This window comes from Oppia nitens, unplaced genomic scaffold (assembly GCF_028296485.1).
Source record: "Oppia nitens isolate AA-2021 unplaced genomic scaffold, nextdenovo-longstitch-racon4-pilon3 scaffold2_pilon_pilon_pilon, whole genome shotgun sequence".
NCBI lineage: Eukaryota > Metazoa > Arthropoda > Arachnida > Sarcoptiformes > Oppiidae > Oppia > Oppia nitens.
In genome coordinates, this window is record NW_026533210.1 from 7,746,981 (window position 1) to 7,768,836 (window position 21,856).

At 26.2% G+C, this 21,856-nt stretch overlaps 2 protein-coding genes across 2 annotated transcripts; one reads left to right on the forward strand and one right to left on the reverse strand.

The window, feature by feature from the left end:
* The first annotated feature begins 1,784 nt into the window (after nt 1–1,784).
* On the forward strand, nt 1,785–17,392 carry LOC128955257 (RNA-binding protein 24-B-like). Its single transcript, XM_054300906.1, has 4 exons — nt 1,785–3,004; nt 7,927–8,053; nt 16,625–16,688; nt 16,880–17,392. Exons 1-4 carry the CDS (start codon nt 2,606–2,608, stop codon nt 17,340–17,342), a joined length of 1,053 nt encoding a protein of 350 aa, XP_054156881.1. The 5' UTR covers nt 1,785–2,605; the 3' UTR covers nt 17,343–17,392.
* A 2,472-nt stretch (nt 17,393–19,864) lies between these two features.
* Nucleotides 19,865–21,018, reverse strand: LOC128955483 (E3 ubiquitin-protein ligase TRIM33-like). Its single transcript, XM_054301159.1, has 4 exons — nt 20,719–21,018; nt 20,535–20,628; nt 20,213–20,425; nt 19,865–20,067 (listed from the first exon to the last, which is right to left on the reverse strand). Exons 1-4 carry the CDS (start codon nt 20,982–20,984, stop codon nt 19,873–19,875), a joined length of 768 nt encoding a protein of 255 aa, XP_054157134.1. The 5' UTR covers nt 20,985–21,018; the 3' UTR covers nt 19,865–19,872.
* Nucleotides 21,019–21,856: the final 838 nt, after the last annotated feature.

Sequence of the window (21,856 nt, forward strand, 5' to 3'; positions counted from 1 at the left end):
CAACAAAAAAACTAACAAAAAATTTAAAGTTTTATAGATATTATATAATATATATTAAAAAACAAAGTGAAATACTGTGTGTGTGTGTGTGTGTGTGTGTGAGAGAGAGAGAGAGAGAGAGAGAGAGAGAGATTTGACGATAAATTAGTTTTTGTTTACAACACTACTAAAGAAAATATAAAATGACTTGAAAGTAGAGTATAAATTTTGTATTACTTATAAATAAATAGATTTTTTTCAAAAAATATATATATATCAGAAATATTATTTTAGACAAACATTTTAAAAATACATTTTCTAAAAATTTAAATTTATATATTTGAAAAATAATATGATTAAACTTACAACAACAACAAAAACATATATATATATATATACAACATCTATGCAAATAATACATTTCTAATATTATATTTATATTAAATAATAAATATTAAAAATATAATTTTGTATAGATTAATATAAATTATATAAAAATTATAAAATAATTATGTTATATGTATTTTATTTGTTTTTCTTGCAAATATAATTAATTTTTAAAAATATATGATATCAAGTATTATATTTGAAAAATGCTTTTATTTTGTTAAAGAATATAAAAAATAATATAATATATATAATATTTATTGATTTATTTCTTGTGTGTGAAAGCAATTTAGAAATGGTTTAGAAATTCATATATAAGAGTCATATATAATATAATTTATATATATATATTATATGTGATTCAAAAATTTTATATTGGAGTTGACATAAATTGCATCAAAAATATCTAAAAAATTATATTATATAAAAATATATAAAAACTATTTGATAGCACAGAGACACAGATACACACACACACACACACACACACACACACACACACACACACACACACACACACATGCATATATTTATAGTGACTTATTGTAGTTTAACAATAGAGTATTATTTATATTATAATATTAAAATTTATACTGTTATGTAAAATATATATTTTTGTTTTACTTTTATGTTCTCTCTCTCTCTCTCTCTCTCTCTCTCTCTCTCTCTCTCTCTCTCTAAAAGTAAAATATAATAATAAAACAAAAAACACAAAAAATTTAGTGAATTATAATAATCGTAAAACCAATCAATAAGTGTTAAAATAAAATTTATTTTTAGTAATAATTAGCATTATATTAGGGCTATAAAGCACTGTATATATGTTGTTATATAATATACAGTATATGATATGCCATACATTTAGAGTTAAGAGAGAAACAGTTGACATCACTGTCTGTCTATGTCTATGTGTTTTGATGGTTGTTTGGGATGTGATGTTTGGTATAGTTTTTATAGACTTTTTGTGTGCCCTCTCTCTCTCTCTCTCTCTCTCTCTCTCTCTCTCTCTCTCCCAGTGCCCCCAAACTAACAGTGCATCACAACTAACTTTATTGTGTTGTTTGTTAGTCACACAAAAAACTCTTTAAATGTGTTTAACAGTGTCTTCTTCTTCTTCATCACTGATATAATATCATAATAGCATTGAGTGCTCTGTGTGTGTGTGTGTGTGTGTGTCTTAAGGCACTGGTTTTATGTGTGTGTTGTTGTTGTAGGCCGTCCTCACAGTCAGTCCTTTTGCACAGTCAAGTCATACACTCTGAGAGCATCTCTCTCTCTCTCTCTCTCACTCTATGATCACATGACTGTGGATTCACTGACTAACTGTGCGAATGCATTGCATATTACTGTAAGTCTCTCTCTCTGAATGTATTGAGAGGAAAGTCATATAAGCACTGACTCTCTGTCGCACTGATAGTGTGTGTCTAACCGTCTGACGAGTCGTTTGTTTTAAAACAAACTATTGACTCAATTGTTGTTTTGTTTTGTATAATAGTTAGTGAAGTGTCACAAACAAGAAGTCACAACAAAGTCTGTCTGTGGTGTTGTCACCCAAAACACTTGACATCAAATTTTGTGGATCAACTCTCTTGTTGTTGTTGTTGTTGGTATTCAGTGGTCAACACAACCACTACTTGACTATTACCCGTCAAATGACATGATCACTCGTGAACGACACTATAATAAGTCAGCCGAAGATATTTATATCTATATATATAACGGACAAACCAATCGATGCATCGCTTTGTCAGATAAACAACAACACCGACGAAGAAGAAGAACAACAACCGCTATTTGTGTCCATCACATATGTGAAGACTACTGCCACTAATTGGATCCATTGATAAACCCATTGACAACCCATACAAGTCAAAGAAGTTTTCTGAATCAAAAATTGGTGACAAATTTTTTTTGGTTGTTTTTGCGCCCAAAACTTGAATGTTGTTTATCACATAAAAAAGTCTTTGACATAACATTTAGGTTTGTTATCGCAAGAAGTGTTTAACACAAAAAAACGAAACAAATTTGTTTGATTGATATAATTGTTTCAAACATTTTGGTTACACAACTAACTAACTAATCAATTGCTTGTGATTTACTTAAGACAACTGACTGTCTGTCTTGTCTTTAAACGACTCTTTTGTGTCCAATAAAAGTCCAAATTTATTGATCGGTTTATTGCTATTTAATGAAAACAAGTTGTTGTCGACAAGTTGTTTAACTAAATAGATCCACAATTATGTTTTCGACGGCAAGTTCTCAACAAAACGGCAATTCATTGCACCATTTATCGGCCGACTGTGGCCTCAATGGTTCGGCATCGGCCGCCACTTGGCCACTACTGTCGACAGCTGGTGCCGACCCGTATGGCCTCAAATTGCATCACTATAACGACTTTCTGGTGATGGCAACTCTACCAACTCATTCAGCCAACGATCCATTGAATCATTTGTCACAATCGGCTAATGGTTCGGGTGCTCAACAAAAGGACACAACATTTACAAAGATATTTGTCGGCGGACTTCCCTATCATACGACCGATAAGTCTTTGAGACAATTTTTCGAGTCTTTTGGTGACATCGAAGAAGCCGTTGTTATAACCGATAGACAGACCGGCAAATCGCGAGGATATGGATTTGTAAGCATTTTAATAATAACTAATAATAATATAACATGTCTTTCCCGCTCTCCCTTCCCTTTCATCTTAAGGAAAAAATAATAATAAAATCATTTTCTCTCTCTCTCTCTCTTTTTAAAGACAAACAAATTATCGCTAATTTAATGCTTAAAAGCATTTTATTTTAAGTCTGTGCTGTTTTTCATTTTGAGTCTAAACTAGTCTTTAAACTCTAATTTTATTGTTTCATTGAATCATTTGATTCATTCATTTCACGATTTTGTTTGTATTCATAGCAAATGATATGTGTTTCTGAAAATTAAGTTTTCAAATATATATAATATATTCAATTGATTTAACACCAGAAATAAAAACATTAATAGAGTGTGAATGAGTAAAATGTAAATTAATTGCTATCCATTTGTGTGGAGGATATTGTTGAGGCCAGTTGTGTATAGTATAGCCAGTGTGTGCGCTACCACTACTTACTCAATATAATTGTGTTTAACACTCATTAAATTTAAATAAAAATCTATTGCATTTATTTGGTAACTTATTTGTAAAAATTGTTTAAAATTGCTCTCTTATTGCTCTCATTCATATAAAAGGTTTAGTTACAGATTATCTCATTTTATATATATATATATATATATATATATATATATATATATATGTGTGTGTGTGTGTGTGTGTGTGTGTGTGTGTGTGTGTGTGTGTGTGTGTGTGTGTGTGTAACACATAAAAACACTGTCACTTGATAAAGTACTGATACTTTGAGTACAGATTAGTAACTTCATAGACCTAAGTAATAGTACAAATGCTATGTTTTGTGCGGTCGATTGCATGCAACACATCCAATATATATATCATAGAATTGGTCATAAATCATATATATGAAAAAAGATGTCTAAATGTATGTCTATTACTATTGAATGAATGGCAGTGATGTCTCAATAATTGACTCATTGTATTGTATTGTTAGACCAAACGCCAGAAGCCATTGGCATAAGGGATATCCATAGTTTAGGTCGACGTTAATACTACTTAGTTATACAATGAAACTGATTATCGGTTTAATGAATTGCCAGTACTTCTAGACCTGACAATCGATTTTCATTGACATTGTAATCATATACTACTCTATGATATTGTATTATATTTAATGTGTAAATAATAATAATAGTATTATTTCATAGATATATTATTACATATTATTACACAATTCATTACATCTAAACTTCTCATTTTCACTCTTTATATTCATTTGACTTCAATGGTCTCATCTTTGTGTAGTCATTGAAGACACGAGTCTTTTAAGATCTAAGAGATGGATGAGTTAACACGTGTGCCATTCATGCCGTCTCTCTCTCTCTCTCTCTCTCTCTCTTTCTCTCTCTTTCTCTTTCTCTTTCTCTTTAAGAGTCTTTTGCAATGAGACACACATAAGTCTTATATAACTTTACATTTGATTTCTTGCTTTAAATATTGCAAGTTTTTAGAGTTGAAAAAACTTTTTGCTGTTTTCAGTCATATATTTTTTGTGGTGTGATATAAAAATAGAGACGTTTTTGAAGTCACAAAAATATATAAAGTAAGACATAAATTCAATGCTTAAATCATTTAAATGGACTCTCAAGTGAATTAAATATAGTTTTTTAACAAATAGGACTACACTTTATCTATAAATTATATGCAAATGTCAATGTTTTTCTTTGGTCTGGTTTGTGTGTGTGTGTGCTCTTAATATATGACATTTTATGATACAATTTTTATTTGTTTGTTTCTCAGTCGTCTCCATCTACTTAATCCCATTTTCCCCAATGATCTCTATGATTATTAACATTATTTTATCATAAGTCCTAATCCTTTTGATATATAATAATAGTAATAATGTGTAATTTTTTGCAATTGTCTAGTGATATGTCCATTGTTTCAATGATTTATTTTGTTGATATTTTTGTTGATTTTTGTTTTTAGCCCACGTTTTGTTATACCAGACGTCAAATACAGTTATAAGTAAAGTCGTGATAAAATTGAGTTATTATTATTTTTGCCATTCAACAGCATACACATAGACACACACACTCACACACATACAACTAAATGCTAGATTGGATTATATATTTGTATATATATAAGGAAAGGGAAAATATGATCAGCTATGTTATGAAGACATGACTTGATTTCATCTGATGCTAAAGTTTTGCACCATTTGTATGGATTCAATGATAAGAAGTCAAATACAGGAACACAGGATGATTGAGACAAAGTGAGAGATACGAGTGTATGTGCAGTATGTATGTGTGTATGTACTGTAAGTATGTGTGTGTATGCATATATATATATATATATATATAGTATATATGTATGTATATGTACTGTATGTATGTCTTATTGATTGTGCACAAGAGTATAGCGGTGTTGGTTCTAAATAAAGCAGAGCCTGACTGACAATGGATTGTATTCATTGAGTCCCTGAGCGCCACAACAGTACCGTTCAACCAGAACTGTTCGGTTGAGTTGTCGATCAAAAATTCATTGAATGGTTAGGTTATTATAGTATTGACAATCAAATGTTTTGTTTTTGAACCTCTTGATGGCTAAACTTTATATATATATATATATATACTGTATATACAGCGTATGGCCATTAGTTCACGGCTATCACATTTGCATCAATTTAGTAGTAGTTGTAATAGTTGTGCCATATATTCATGTTTTTTTTCAGTGTTTACTTTTGTCTTATTTGGTAAATTTGGTTTTGTTTTTCCACAAAAAAATAAAATAAAACTATTTGTTCACTATTACAGTTACAACCAAAACATTTTAGTTCCGAGATTTTTATTTATTAGATAATATAACCCTATGGAGTGTAAAAAAGAAATAGTGAATTAAATATTATTATTATTTTCTTTCATAAAATCCTATAAATATATTTTTATTTTTGATAACTACTGTCATTGAAATTACTTAAATATATAATAATTGAAAATAAAATCAAAAGCAAAACATTACTCAAATCTAATGATGACATATGTTTCACATTTAACACTCATATCTTTTACTACCAGTGCTTACTATACTTACTCCCAGTATTTCTAAAAATAATAAATTATTACTATATTAAATATGTTTTTAAGTTGACTTTATTCAATAACTGTATTATTTTTGAGGTTAACATTAAGAGAATTTAATTTATAATATATTTATATACACACATAAATATATAAACTATTTTTATTTTTAATATATTATTCTTAGATTGTTTATATTGTATATTATAAAAATCAATTGTATGAATTCATTTGCTATTTTTGATATTAACAACAAAAAAATAGTTACGCTATAATGTTGAACATTAATTTAAAGCATGTATTGCCATCACAATGACAATTGTCTCTTATATTGTTGATCAGGGTTGCTAAAGGTTTTCGATTTCAGGGGGGGGGGTATAGGGGGAGGTAAAATGGCAAAATTTTCGAAAAAGCTTGGGGGTATAGGGGGTGAACATTTTTTATTGCATTTTTAAACGACAATTTTTGCCAAATTTGAGTAAATTCCCACTAAATTCCCAATAAATTAACTAATAAAAATATTCTCAACTTAATTTCTCAATACTCAAAATGTTATTTTTAATTTTAATAAATTATTTTTTTAAAAAATAGTTAATTAAAAAATTAATGATATAGTACTGTATTTATTATAACGTTTTAATAATAATAAAAATAAAATTGGCAGAAATAATTATTAATTAGTTCTAAATAATGAATTTAATTTAAGAATATATCTTTTTATAGTTTTTTATATTGAACCATAACTAACACATTTTAATATAAAGTTTAAAAATAATTTTAAAATTTATGCTAAAAATTTTAGTTTTCGACTTTTAATAAGAAATAAAATATATATTATTTTTTTGAAAATTGGTGGGAATTTATTTTTTAGCTTGTGGAGTGCCCCTACTAGTGTATATAATGTTAAATTGATGTAATTAAGTATTTTTATCTATTAATTTTCTATACATAAGCGATTAATTTATATTTAACTAATTTAATATTTATTTTTCTGTTTAATATAAAATTTTACATAGCTGAAAAACTTTTTCGCTTCATGCCAGGGGGGGGGGTAAAAGCCAAAATTTCTCGATCTCAGGGGGGGGGGGGTAAGACGTCTTACCCTACCCTACCCCCCTTTAGCAACCCTGTTGTTGATGATTATAGTTAAAAATTAATGGATATTAGCATTAATGCTTTACATTATTATGGACAGTAAATAATGTGTGTACAGTATATGTGTACTACTGTTTAATTTGAATAACAAATTGATTCAAACAGTTATGGTTTAACTATGATTTTATGTTTTATTGAAAATGTTATCGTAAACGATGCGAATAGCATTTTATAAAAATTTATTATTACTTATATATTGTATGTGTGTATACATATATATATATATATATATATATATATATATATATATATATATATTATATATATGAATCTCATAACAAAACAGTGTGTTTTTGTTGAGGGGATGCGATTGAATGAAACTTTTAACCATTAAAAGCACATCAAAAGACATGAACAGTTAGATCTAAACGGAGAAATAGAAAGAGATTTTTCTTTTGTGTTTTACAATCCAAATGTATTTCTCTCTCTCTTTCTCTATGAATACTATTGTATTATATTATTATTATTATTATCTAAAGGGATCACACAATTGTCTGCCATTGTATGTCATACAAGCAAACAATGTTATAGCTTATAGTTGAGGTCCACTTGCATTACATCACTTTCGCTTTGATTCCTTAATATTATATATATTGTACTTTAATATCTCTGTTTGTTATATAATAATATAACTTAGATTTATATATTTATATCCATCACAACAATCATTGGTTATGTTTTTTTTATTATATTATGATTTTATCTATGATTTAGGTTACAATGGCTGACAGGGAATCGGCCGAACGGGCAGTAAAAGAGGCCAATCCTATAATCGATGGACGAAAAGCTAATGTAAACCTCGCATACTTGGGGGCCAAACCACGGACTAACATACAAAACGGTTGGTTCAATCAATTTTAAACCTATTTCTCTAAACTGTAATTAACATAGCATTTAAGTTATTGAATTATAAGTTAATTAAATTATTAGATTACGAGTAAAGCTTATTATTAATCAATCATTTTTTAGATACTATTAATATGGCTATTATTAGATTATTATTTTTTTATTATTAAATATTTAAACATAAAAAAATATACACAGAGTTACTAATTTTTTTTATCAATTATTTTGTTAATTTAACTAAATTAAATGTGAATATTTTCACCAAAAAAAAAAGTTTTAAAAAGTAATATTTATTACTTTATTATTATTTATTTTATTTTATCATAATATTATTGTAATCATAAATATACTCTTTAGAATAATATATATATATTTATATATAAAAAGCCAGGGTTAAGTAGGGGGGGGGTAGGGGGTAAGGCCAAAATACCCCCCCTAAGATCGAGATTTTGGGATTTTACCCCCCAGACTTTTTGAATCTCTGACTCTGACCCCAGACTCAGAAAATGACCCCCCTAAAGTTTCTGCGCCTTCGGCGCCGAAATTTTTTAAAACTAAAAATTTTAATTAAAACTATTTTAGTATGTGTTTTTGTTTTTAAAATTTATATAAATCTAATTATTGATTAAAAATAAGTGAAAAAGTTAAAATAACGTTAAAACTCATCTAAAAATAACATAATTTTAATTAAAATATTAAATTAAAAATTGCCTATTTTTTGAAAAGAGTAATCATATTACAATTTAAATATAAGTTTAAGATAGTTTAAGAAGTTAATAAAACAATAAATACTTATATTACAAGGTTTTTATTAATAATTTTTAAAATTTTAACTAAAAAATTTTAAAAATTTTAAATTTTATAATTAGTATTCGGTCAGTATTTATATAAAAATAACATTAAAAAATAAAAATATATCTATAAACTATAAACATTAAGTATTATTTAAAAAATTAATTATTTTAAAAGTTAAAAATTACTAAAATACTAAAAAAAAACTCTAGTGTATCATTAATGCTTTTATCAACTATTTTTATGTATTATATACATTATTTTATTTTTTGTTAAAATTTAAGTTTTTTTTGTATTTTTGGAAATTTTACCTATTTTCCTGGCAATTTATACGAGAACTTATGGGAACTTTATCGAATTTACATGGGAATTTAAGGGAATATTAGGGAATTTTCTCTTGACCCCCCTTTGATTTTTGAAAAAAATTGCCGTTTAAAAATGCAATAAAAATCTTACCCCATTCAATACCCCCCCCCCCCCCCCCCCCCAAGATTTTTCGAGAATTTTGTGAATTTTACCACGGTCTACACCCCCCCTAAAATCCAAAACCTTGCTTAACCCTGATATAAAGCATATCTATGGGTAAAAACCCATTGATTTAGCTTTAATGACATCTCATTTTTTGCGAAAACATAAAAACCTTTTTACGGAAAACATAACTTTTTTTATATGTATAGACGTGTAAAAAGTGGTCTATTTATATATATTTATATATATATATATAAATCCCTTTTTCGTATTAAATTAAAACTCTTCCGTTTGTCTGAACTTTATAGTTATTTTCAGTGCAACAAAAAGGCATTAGTTTTTAATTTGAGTAAAATTTTGTTTTTATTTTTTTTTAATTTTCAACTCTCTCTTTCTTTCTCTCTCTATCTATCTATCTATCTATCTATCTCTCTCTCTCTATCTATCTATCTATCTCTCTCTCTCTATCTATCTCTCTATCTCTCTCTCTCTCTATCTATCTATCTATCTCTCTCTCTCTATCTATCTCTCTATCTCTCTCTCTCTCTATCTATCTATCTCTCTCTCTCTCTCTATCTATCTATCTCTCTCTCTCTCTCTCTCTCTCTCTCTCTCTCTCTCTCTCTCTCTCTCTCTCTCTCTCTCTCTCTCTCTCTCTCTCTCTCTCTCTCTCTCTCTCTCTCTCTCTCTCTCTCTCTCTCTCTCTCTCTCTCTCTCTCTCTCTCTCTCTCTCTCTCTCTCTCTCTCTCTCTCTCTCTCTCTCTCTCTCTCTCTCTCTCTCTCTCTCTCTCTCTCTCTCTCTCTCTCTCTCTCTCTCTCTCTCTCTCTCTCTCTCTCTCTCTCTCTCTCTCTCTCTCTCTCTCTCTCTCTCTCTCTCTCTCTCTCTCTCTCTCTCTCTCTCTCTCTCTCTCTCTCTCTCTCTCTCTCTCTCTCTCTCTCTCTCTCTCTCTCTCTCTCTCTCTCTCTCTCTCTCTCTCTCTCTCTCTCTCTCTCTCTCTCTCTCTCTCTCTCTCTCTCTCTCTCTCTCTCTCTCTCTCTCTCTCTCTCTCTCTCTCTCTCTCTCTCTCTCTCTCTCTCTCTCTCTCTCTCTCTCTCTCTCTCTCTCTCTCTCTTCTCTCTCTCTCTCTCTCTCTCTCTCTCTCTCTCTCTCTCTCTCTCTCTCTCTCTCTCTCTCTCTCTCTCTCTCTCTCTCTCTCTCTCTCTCTCTCTCTCTCTCTCTCTCTCTCTCTCTCTCTCTCTCTCTCTCTCTCTCTCTCTCTCTCTCTCTCTCTCGTTTATCTAATTATTTATCTATAGTGTCTATCCTATTTTCTCTATTTAATTTTTTTAAACATTTAAATTAAACTTAATATATAAGATTTTAATTTTTTAAATGTTTTTTAAAAAAGGTGCAAATACTGGATGTTTGTAATTGTAATCAATTTTGTTCATTGAAAGTGTTTTTTTGTTTCTTTGCATAAAAGCATTGAATAAATTTTTTGAATGCATTATTTTTATATATATGTATATATTTATATAAAAGAATATATTGATATTTATACTTACATTAAAAGTTTGCCAACTTTTTTTTAAATGTCATTTTATATAAGAGATAATATTATTGTTTATCACTGAAAGACATGCTATAGTTTGATGTGTGATATGAGAGAGAGAAAGAGAGAAATGAAACGTAAATTGGATTTAGATTTTTTGTTATTTTTATAAATGAAATCTTTTTTATTTTATGAATAATCGTAAACATGAATTGCTTATAACAAAATCAAATTATTAAATTTTTGACATTTGATTCAAATCACATGTGATATCACACATTGACTAGTCATTTGTTTTAACGCAATTGATTACACAATTGACTGAAATTGGAAAATATATGGCTAATAATTTTTTTTAAAAAAGCTTAAACATATAATTATAATTATATTGATTTGAGGACAGTTTTAGGACCCACTAAATGATAGTGACATAAGTCATATCTGGGAATCAGTTGCAAACAAACAAAAAGTGTGCCTAATTTGTAAGTCATTTATCACTTGACAGCACATATATATATATATCCACACAATTGGCCAATAATTGTGGCAATGCTTGTTGTAAATTACACGTATAGTCAGTCTATAATTATCTAAAAGAAAAGCCTTAAAAAAATACGACTATTTTCATCAAATTTGTTTAACACTAATTCAGACTGTTTTTTAAAAACATTGAATTTATGTTTTTATATTTTTCTTATTTCTCTTTATTATTTGCTTCTCATTTTTGTTGTTATTGTTGTTGTTTTTTGTTCAAGTAATTTGAATAGTAAATTATGTATAAATATGACTTAATAAATATTTGCATTTTCAATTAGCTAGCATAATAATAATAATAATAATATAGTTTTATTTATTACTATAATTAGTTTCAGTCAAACATGTATTGGATATTCACTTTAAATTATATACAATATATAACTTATACAATATATAGTATATAAATATACGACTAATTATTAATAGCCATTCATTGACGGAGAGATAGGTTTGTCTGATGTGAACGCAAATGAGGCTTAAATTGATGTTTAAATGGCAGTCACTGTCACCCAGAGTTTGGTGTCACTGACAAACATGTTAGGGATAGACCACTCGGTTGACATCAAATACAGTTGAATGGATATTCAAGCGATATAATGGCGCCTTTACTCTACTGTTTTTTGAGATAAATTACCCCAATGTGTGTGTGTGTGTGTGTGTGTGTGTGTGTGTGTGCTGACAGGTACACCAATGCTAATGAATTTAATTTTAGACTAAATTTCAACCATTTCTATCACTGTATGAGTTATGCATACATTAATATATATACAGTATTGGGATATAAATTATTATATATCTTGTATGTCATCCAAAAAGTAGCACTAGAAGTAAATGGCAAAATATATGTCATCTTTGAGATGGTTAGACATTAAGAGTCCTCATCATCTCTCTAACAGTCGATATAAATGATTTTTATTTAAATAGAGATTTGACTTTTTTAAAAAACACTTTCTCCAAAAACAGTTTGTAATGATTTAAAAGATTTTTCTCTGTAAAATAAAATCAGTCAAAAATTGAGTAACTATACGATGAGGGACTTTGCAAATATTTTTTAATCATTTATTTTATTTTTTATTTTGACAAAAACTAACGGTTATTTAATAAAATGCTTACACATATATATAAAGTCTGTGACAGAAGGGTGCGAACTGGTTTTTGCTTAATATCTCTATAACTAATTGAGCTATATCAATAAAAATTTTATGAGAAACATGGAATCCTGGGACGTATTACTTAGTATATTTAGTTTTTATAGATTTAAGCTTATGTAGCTAAGCACCGGTAGGTGCCATATCTCTAAAACTATAATAAATATCTAAATTCTGATAATGTGAATTTAAACTAGGTGAAAATTCATTAGACACGTGTTTCAGTAATTTTTATAAAAATTAATAAATTTTAAACAAAAAGCAAAAAAATGTAAAATTTGTGATATTTTGATATTTTCTAGAAAAAAAGTGTCAAGGTATTTTGTTATGAAATTAATCTATTATTATTTGTTATTTTATTAGGAATAATTATTCTATTTACAATTTTTAATTATCATGCTTAGTTTTTGAGATATTAAAGATAATCCTTTTTACCATTATATAAATTTAGTAATAAATATAATTAATAAAATTTTATAAGAAAAAATTATATAATGGTAAAAATGTTTTTCTTTAATATCTCAAAAACTAAGCATGATAATTAAAAATTGTAAATAGAATAATTATTCCTAATAAAATAACAAATAATAATAGATTAATTTCATAACAAAAAACCTTGACACTTTTTTTCTAGAAAATATCAAAATATCACAAATTTTACATTTTTTTGCTTTTTGTTTAAAATTTATTAATTTTTATAAAAATTACTGAAACACGTGTCTAATGAATTTTCACCTAGTTTAAATTCACATTATCAGAATTTAGATATTTATTATAGTTTTAGAGATATGGCACCTACCGGTGCTTAGCTACATAAGCTTAAATCTATAAAAACTAAATATACTAAGTAATACGTCCCAGGATTCCATGTTTCTCATAAAATTTTTATTGATCTAGCTCAATTAGTTATAGAGATATTAAGCAAAAACCAGTTCGCACCCTTCTGTCACAGACTTTATATATATATTTCAATGTCTACCCTATTTTTTAACAACAAATATAATATACAGTAAGTTTGTGTGTGTGTGTGTGTGTGTGTGTGTGTGTGTGTGTGTGTGTGTGTGTGTGTGTGTGTGTGTGTGTGTGTGTGTGTGTGTGTAAAATAAAAATGCTTTAAACAAAATAATTGAAGCATAATTACGGTACACTTATATAGAGTATATATATACTAATAATATATTTTCATACATACCGTACAAAATAATTTTTGTGTTAATATATACACTAATTAAGTGAAAGTCAGAGTTCCAACACATTAGTCGTGGCTTTCATTTCTCAGCAATTTTTATCGCTATTTTCTAATTGATTCCCAAGAGATGTCTTGAAATTTTGGATTTTTTATTGTTTTTTATTTTCTGAATGTTTTCAAAAAGAAAGTCATCTGACTTTTAGGGTTTGATAGTACAGTAGTAGTAGTAGTAGTCAAACAAATGGGTTTTTATGTGATTAATTTAAATTCCCAATTTACAGATATTATTATTTTTTATTATCATTATTATTATTATCTCTTATTTTAATTCAATTAATTACTTAATATGTTTACAGCTTTTTTTGCTTAATTTTAGTGATTTATTTTTGGTGTTTTTATTGGTGCAATATTTTTATTGTTTTTTTTTATTCATCCCAATTCTACCCATTAGTTTTGTTTGTTTTCATAATTTTTATTTTATTTTTATACCTAAAAATGAAGTGTATATACAGTATATAGTACTGTATATTCAAGAAGTTGTGTTGTCTTATTATTATATATCTACAGTATATATATATATATATATATATATATATCTAATGTATTGATTTTTGCCAATTCTCTTGGCTGTAGTTTTCCGCATTTTGTGTGTTCATATAAATAGCATTTTATTGTAAAATTTATATTTGTTTCAATAGTTTTTTAAAATAATTATTTTATGAATTATATAATTCATATGATTTTCTTTCTTTTTTTGGTTTAAAATATTAGATACCATATAATAAGATAAGTATATATATATATATTTGTAGAGTAAATTATTTATATTTTAATATTAAATTTAGATATAAACTACTGTTTATATAATGTTATAATGATATCATAGAATCGTAGTCTATTATAGTCCATATAAATTATAATACATTATATTTGACATTCATTGTTACAATGCATGGATTAATTGAATAGTGATTTCTGATAAGACCTAAATAATCATTTTAACCATAACTCATAATATCTAATAATAAACTCATTTGTGTTTTCTCTCTCTCTCTCTCTCTCTCTCTCTCTCTCTCTCTCTCTCTCTCTCTCTCTCTCTCTCTCTCTCTCTTATTATTCGCGATGTTTTTAGTTTTATATATTAATTATATTACATAATATTTCCGCTCATTTTCTCGATGCGAGAATAATATTAGACGACATTTCATTGCAAGTCATTAATGAAATCATCAAAAAGTTTTTCTCTTAAAGAAAATGATTTAAAGTTACAAAATTTTATAATAATAATAATAATAATAATATGGTATAGCATTTACAATGTCATTATATGATCCCAAAATGATAGCATTTTTACAAATGTTATAAAAGCCATAAAATGCGTCTAAAAATATTTGCCGCACACAGCCATCGATCGTCACATTTGATTCACTCGTTTCCCATTCAAAAGGATTTGTCTTATGTTTTGAATTTCGTTATTTTAATTTAATAATAATATTTTATATATTAAATTATGTAGAAAACGGGTTATTTAATTTTATAATGGAAATTGTTTCCACAAATTATTTATAATTAAATTAATATACAATTCTTTATTATATAAATTAAATTGTAGTTATTTTTTAGATGAATCTAAATAATTAAAAATATTATTTTTGCATTACAAGTATGAATAATAAATAAATTTGTGTTAAACTTTTTTTTATTGTATTGTAATAATAATGATTTTTAAAAAAATCTTTTAATTTTAATCTATTTATAACTAACCATCTCTTATATAAAATTATGTAAAATTACATTTCATATCAATGAAATTAAGATTTATTTTTTTATTATCACAAAATTTAATGTGTTTACAAAATAAATATTAATTAATAATAAATTTTAAAATTTTGTTTTATGAATTTCAAGGATATTTATTAGATTTCTAATTATTTATATCATATTTTTATTACAATTTTTTAAACAATGTTCACATAACTTCATTTTTAAGAAATAGTGACTTTTGAATTGATTTATAACAGTTATTATATAATAATAATGAAAAACACACACTAACTGCTAATTTTTTTTATTATTATTATTTTACTAAAATAGTGTTTAGAATTTTTATTGAATATATAATATAATAAATAATTATCGAAAAAATTTCATTCTTTAAATAATTCAATGAATATATTGTAATACAATTTGAAAAATGATATAATTTATTAAAATTGATACTTAATTTTAGCTTTTTTAATAGTTATTTTGAATTTTATTTTAATATGGATTCTTGAATATCAAATTAGTTAAAAATAACATTCATTAATATTTTAGAAATTTTTCTAATATAGAATTACTAATTTTAAATTTATAATATTAAAATATATAAAATAAATATAAAAATTTACATTTAATTGACATTTAAATCACATTTATTTATTAAAATTATTGTCAATTTATTCTAATAAAATTAAAAATACAAAATTCAGACAATAAGACACATCCTTTGAAATGTCTATTTTAAATGTGATTTTCTAATATAAATAAGTATTGAACCGAATATGAGATACGATTGTGTGAAACGGTTTTAAATGCTTTTGGGGTTTCAAACAACTAAACTCTCAAATGTCTCACTCATTCATTCACATGGATTCACATTTTTATTTAATATCCCTTTATATCTTGATTTACTTGTATTCACTAAAATTTTTAGACACATTTTTGCCATTTTATTGACAAATGAGTTAATCGTATCAAAACATTTATATTTATACACATTATATATAATTTGTTTGTAAAAAACAGAAATTAGTAATTTGTTTGTAGAAAACAAAAATGTTTAGTTAAAAAGTTAGCTAATTATTAATTATTGTATAATAATATTATAATAAAATAAAATTATTTGTTTTAATTAATAGGTTTTTCATTTCCCATTCGGAGCGGATATCCAGCAGTAATACCTCCCGTCGGCGGACAGTTTGGGTAAGTGTTTGAGTTATATAATAATAATTATTATTGATTACACAATGATTTTAATCACTTAACAAAAAAATGATAGTATAAATCATAAATATAATATATAGTAGAAAAGTTAAAGATATAGCACAGGGAATGTGTTAAAGACAATTGAATCGATTAAATACCTAATGAATTGCTTGTTATTGAATTAATAGCCTTCCAGCGCACCATTATGTATACCATACGGCCACCACTCCCTCCTATATTCCCGGAGCGCCGAGTCTATTGTTGCCACCGACAACAGCAGCCCTATCTCCGACTCATTTTTATGACTACCCAACGGGCGCCTATCCGCCAGCGCCATACGCCACGGCTGTTACTAATGGTTTTGACGCTTACCCTCCATTTCACGCGACACACACTCATCAAAGCGGTCCAATAGGACCGGCAGCTGTTGCCGCTGCTGTAGCCGCGGCTTCCAATGGTGCTAACGGTACTACTGGTTCAGCTCATTCAGCGAGTCATCATCCGTTCAATGCATTTTCAACTCTGTCCGCGGCGGCGGGCAATGCAATTACTACCAATGGATCGGTGGTCACAACCGGAGCCAACTATTTAGCGGCCACTGTTACGCCTACCAATTCGGTCTCATATATATCGGACGCAAGGATGCAATGAATCAGTGCCTCAACAAACAAAATAATTATGTTTATATCAATATATATTATTAATTATATTAATATTATTAATACTTTAATTAACAATATTTCAGGAACAATACCATAAGCCATACATAAAGTGAACAAATTTAATATATATATGCATTTAATTTATCATATAATGATTAGTTTATTAACTATTACATACATTTATATATTATTATTACGATTATTTTCATTTATCTTTTATCGTAAATAGTTATATATTGTATTCATATAGGAATCTCATGGAAATAATTTCATAATCTTTATTACTATAAAAGCAACAAAAATATAATAATATTCTCAATATTTTATCATAAATTCATTATAACATAATTAAATACATTATTAAAAGTATATTGAATTATTATTGAATTATATATTTCATTAATAATAGAGAGGTTATTTAATTATTTATATTAACATCGATATAACTATATGAAAAAGTTATATAAGATATTTCCATTGAAAATACATAATTATTATTAATAATAATATATTATTCATTAACATTTATATAGATGTAATTGTTATTTAATTAATTTGTATAAATAATAATTTTCTCATTAGTAAGAATATATATGAATATATTTTATATTATTTTTATTTTTTAATTTATATGATTATTGATTTTATTAGTTAATAATTTATTCATATAATAGATGAATCGCTCCGTAAATAATATTATTAAGTTATTATTATTATTATAAGTTCAACATAACATTACAGACATAACTCACAAAAATATTTTCAAAAAAGTCAAATATATTTTCTAGTCTTTAGGACTGACAATCACTGAATATATACGATATATATATAAGTTATATATAATATATTGGAAATAATGTAAACAATTGTTTACATATAATTAAATTGAAAAGTGGTTTTCAGTACTAATCCCTAGTCTTTAAATGTAAAAATATTTGCTAAAAATTAGTGAAATAATAATTAAATAAACAGTAAGTAAGCCGTTTGTATTTTATCAGTGCCTTTTAAAAAGTCAAATGTATGTGCCTTATGGCCATTGAATCAATAAATAATAATAATAATAATAAATAGCAATACAACTAAACAAATTTTTTTCATATATGATTAGTATTTTAAACAACCAAAACAAATATAGCAATATTTCTTAAATATTTATATTTGTTTTTTTGTTGTCGACATACCTCTAACAAAAACATATGTAAAGTTTATATATGTATATTTCATTGTCAAATTAAAAATTAAAAAAAAATGTTAACACATTATTGATTTTTTTAAACTCATATTATTTGCCAAATTCTGTATTTTATTTTTAACTATTGGATAAAATACGAACAAATATATGATGTTTACAATCATTTATTAGATTATTATTACTATTATTATTATTACTATTATAGACACTATGTTTACTTATCTATCTTTAAATATATAAGAAAAAGATAAATATAATGTAAACTTAATTATTAAATAAAGTTTATAATAATTAATATATGTAATTAAAAAATTACTTATTTAATACATTCATAGTAATATATATATATATATATATATGCCCTGTTATATCATTATTATGTTATCATTATTATTAACCTATTTAATATGAAAATTATTGTTATTTAAAAAAATTTAATAAATAAATTTCATTGTCAATTAATAGGTATTATTTAACTAAACTACTTATATAAACTATTTTATGTTTAATATAATTGCTCAAAAATATTTACTTACTTATTATTAAGTACTATTATTATTAAAATTATTATTATTTTAAAATTTCTATAATAATACTAATAATATTAAGTAACAATTACTTATAATTTTTATGCTTATAATAATAAAAAAGAAAATAATTGATAGATGAATATTAAAATTATTTTTGAAAAATCGATGGTTTAAATAATAAAGAAAAGCAAATGTCATTATTTTTATCATTAATTACTGTTTATTGCTTTTTTGTTAAATAACAGTATTCACCATAAATATCAATATTTATATAACATTTTGTTTAAAATTTAATTATAGGTCTAATTATAAACTATTATTATTATTATTTGATAAGATTATAAAATCGAAAAATAATTTATCGCTTAATTTGTCATATATTTAGAATAAAAATCTTTTATTTTAAAAATTTATATTTATTTGTTCATATTTTTTAAATTATCAAAAATTTAGTTTACAACAAATTATTATTATAATTATTACAGTATTAATATATGACATAAAATTTTACAAATGATTCACTATTATTAATGTTATCATTAAGAGTCAAAATAAAAATGATAATCATTGTTTAATAAATAAATAAAAACTCAAATATTTATTTTACTAACAAATAATAATAACTACAGTTAAATAAAAATGAGATATACTTTTCCAATAAACAATAATACTGATAGATAGATAAACTATAGGATAAGTTAAAATTTGAGGTAATTTTATTACCAAAAAAAATCCTAATAATAATAATTATAATAATAAAATTAAAAAATAATAATTTAGTTAAAATAATATGTATTTCATATTGAAATACAACCGGATTTATTGCGTTTACTATTAGATACACTACTACTTTGACTGTCATCACTGGTGTTGTTGTTGTCGACGACGACCAAACCATCAATAGTTTTAGCAAAAGCTGGCAATAATTTGTTGATTTGTTTGTCAAAATATTTTTCAAATTTCTTGTAATTATCCAAATCTGCGTCTGTTATCTATATATGTTGTTGTTGTTGTAGTAATACATATCGCAAAATATAAACAATAAATACCATTGTGTTAATAATAATAATAAAGTCCAATAATACGATATATCATTATCTGTCAAATAATACTAATAATAAAAAGCAAAACCATTACCGGAATATTGAGGACATCTCCTCTATTCCTAAAATAAGTGAACATTGCATCGATATCTTCAATAAATTGTCTCTCATTTTCGTAGCCATTATTCTCTAAGTTCTTCTTAATAGTAAATAGACTAAAATTTTGTGGTGTTTTGTCGTTTTGCGGAAGTTTGAACGGTTCGCTCAATTTGTGGCACAACAATGATATAAGAATACGTTCGCAGATCTGGATTCAATTAAAAAGACAACAACAATAACAAAATTGATAATCAATTTCTATGTTAACAATAATAATAACAATACAATCAATCAAATAAAACTTATTATTAGCTAACCATTTGTTGTCTGACATTAAGACCTGATCTTCTTGTTCTGCCGGAGTTCACTGTTTTAGGTATATCTTTACAAAAGGTGCAAATAAAAGCCGTCCTATAAATATAACAAATTAATTAACCACTGGTTTGCAATATATATATATATATATATATATAATAAATAACATTTATCTTATATACTGACTCAGGCATTGTCTTGAGCTCCGGTACGTGACATTCTCGATGAAAAACTCGTGGACACGAACCGCAAAATATAAATTCACCGAATTCTGTATTACAAACAACACAATCTGCGTCTTCATCGATAATTGTCGTCGAAGAGTTTGAGTCGTCATCAGTCATTAGTTCATTGTTTGTTGAGACGACATCCATGTTGTCATCATTGGTTATGGGAGCAATTCTGGCTACCGGTGCTGATGAACGCGATGGAGCGTTTCTATCTTTGTTCATCTCTTTATTAGATTCATTATCTTTATTATTATTATTATCACCAATTGTTTTATTATTTACATTATCAGTATTATTATTATCATTTGTTGCCTCTATTTGTGGTTCATTAGCAACTTCTTTGGTTTTATCTTCAATATTATTATTATTTGAATTCTCATTTTTATCATTAATGCTATCTTTATTTTTATTAGACTCATTTTCATTTTCATTGTTATTATTAGTATTAGTATTACTTTTATTATTATCACTACTACTACTATTATCATAAGTGTTATCAAGAAAATCTAATGGTAAGGTTAAAAAGTCATTCAAATCAGGCATCGAAAGAGTTGATGGATTAATACTGGAAGACAAACTACTGGTAGTAGTAGTAGTGATGTTAGTGGATGTAGAAGTGGTGGTTAATGTTTGGTTAGTAGAAATGGTAGGGGAATGGGAAGGAACCGGTACAGGCGGTGTTACCGATTTGTTTGTAGTGGTATTACTTGTTGAAACATTAACCCATTGAACATTTGAAGATCCAGTTTTAATGTTCGCCAAATCGGATGAATTTCTTCTTTGATTTGACAATTGAGTTGCGGATGAAGTCGACACTTGAACCAAATGGCCCAATGACTCGGGTATGTGTAGCTGAGGAATATCATCGTTTCCCATCATTACGGAAACAGATGCCGGTCTTTGTTGAGTATTGACAGCGTTTCTCGGTGTGTGTGTATTACTAGAAGTATTGTTATTATTAGGTGTCGGCGACCGGAACTCCTTTGGATACGTTTCCTTTAATCTGTTAACAATCTGCTGACTTTCCTTTTGCTTTTCGTTATTATCAGTTAATGGTGTCGGATATCTTTGTTGTTGCATTTGTTGATAATGTT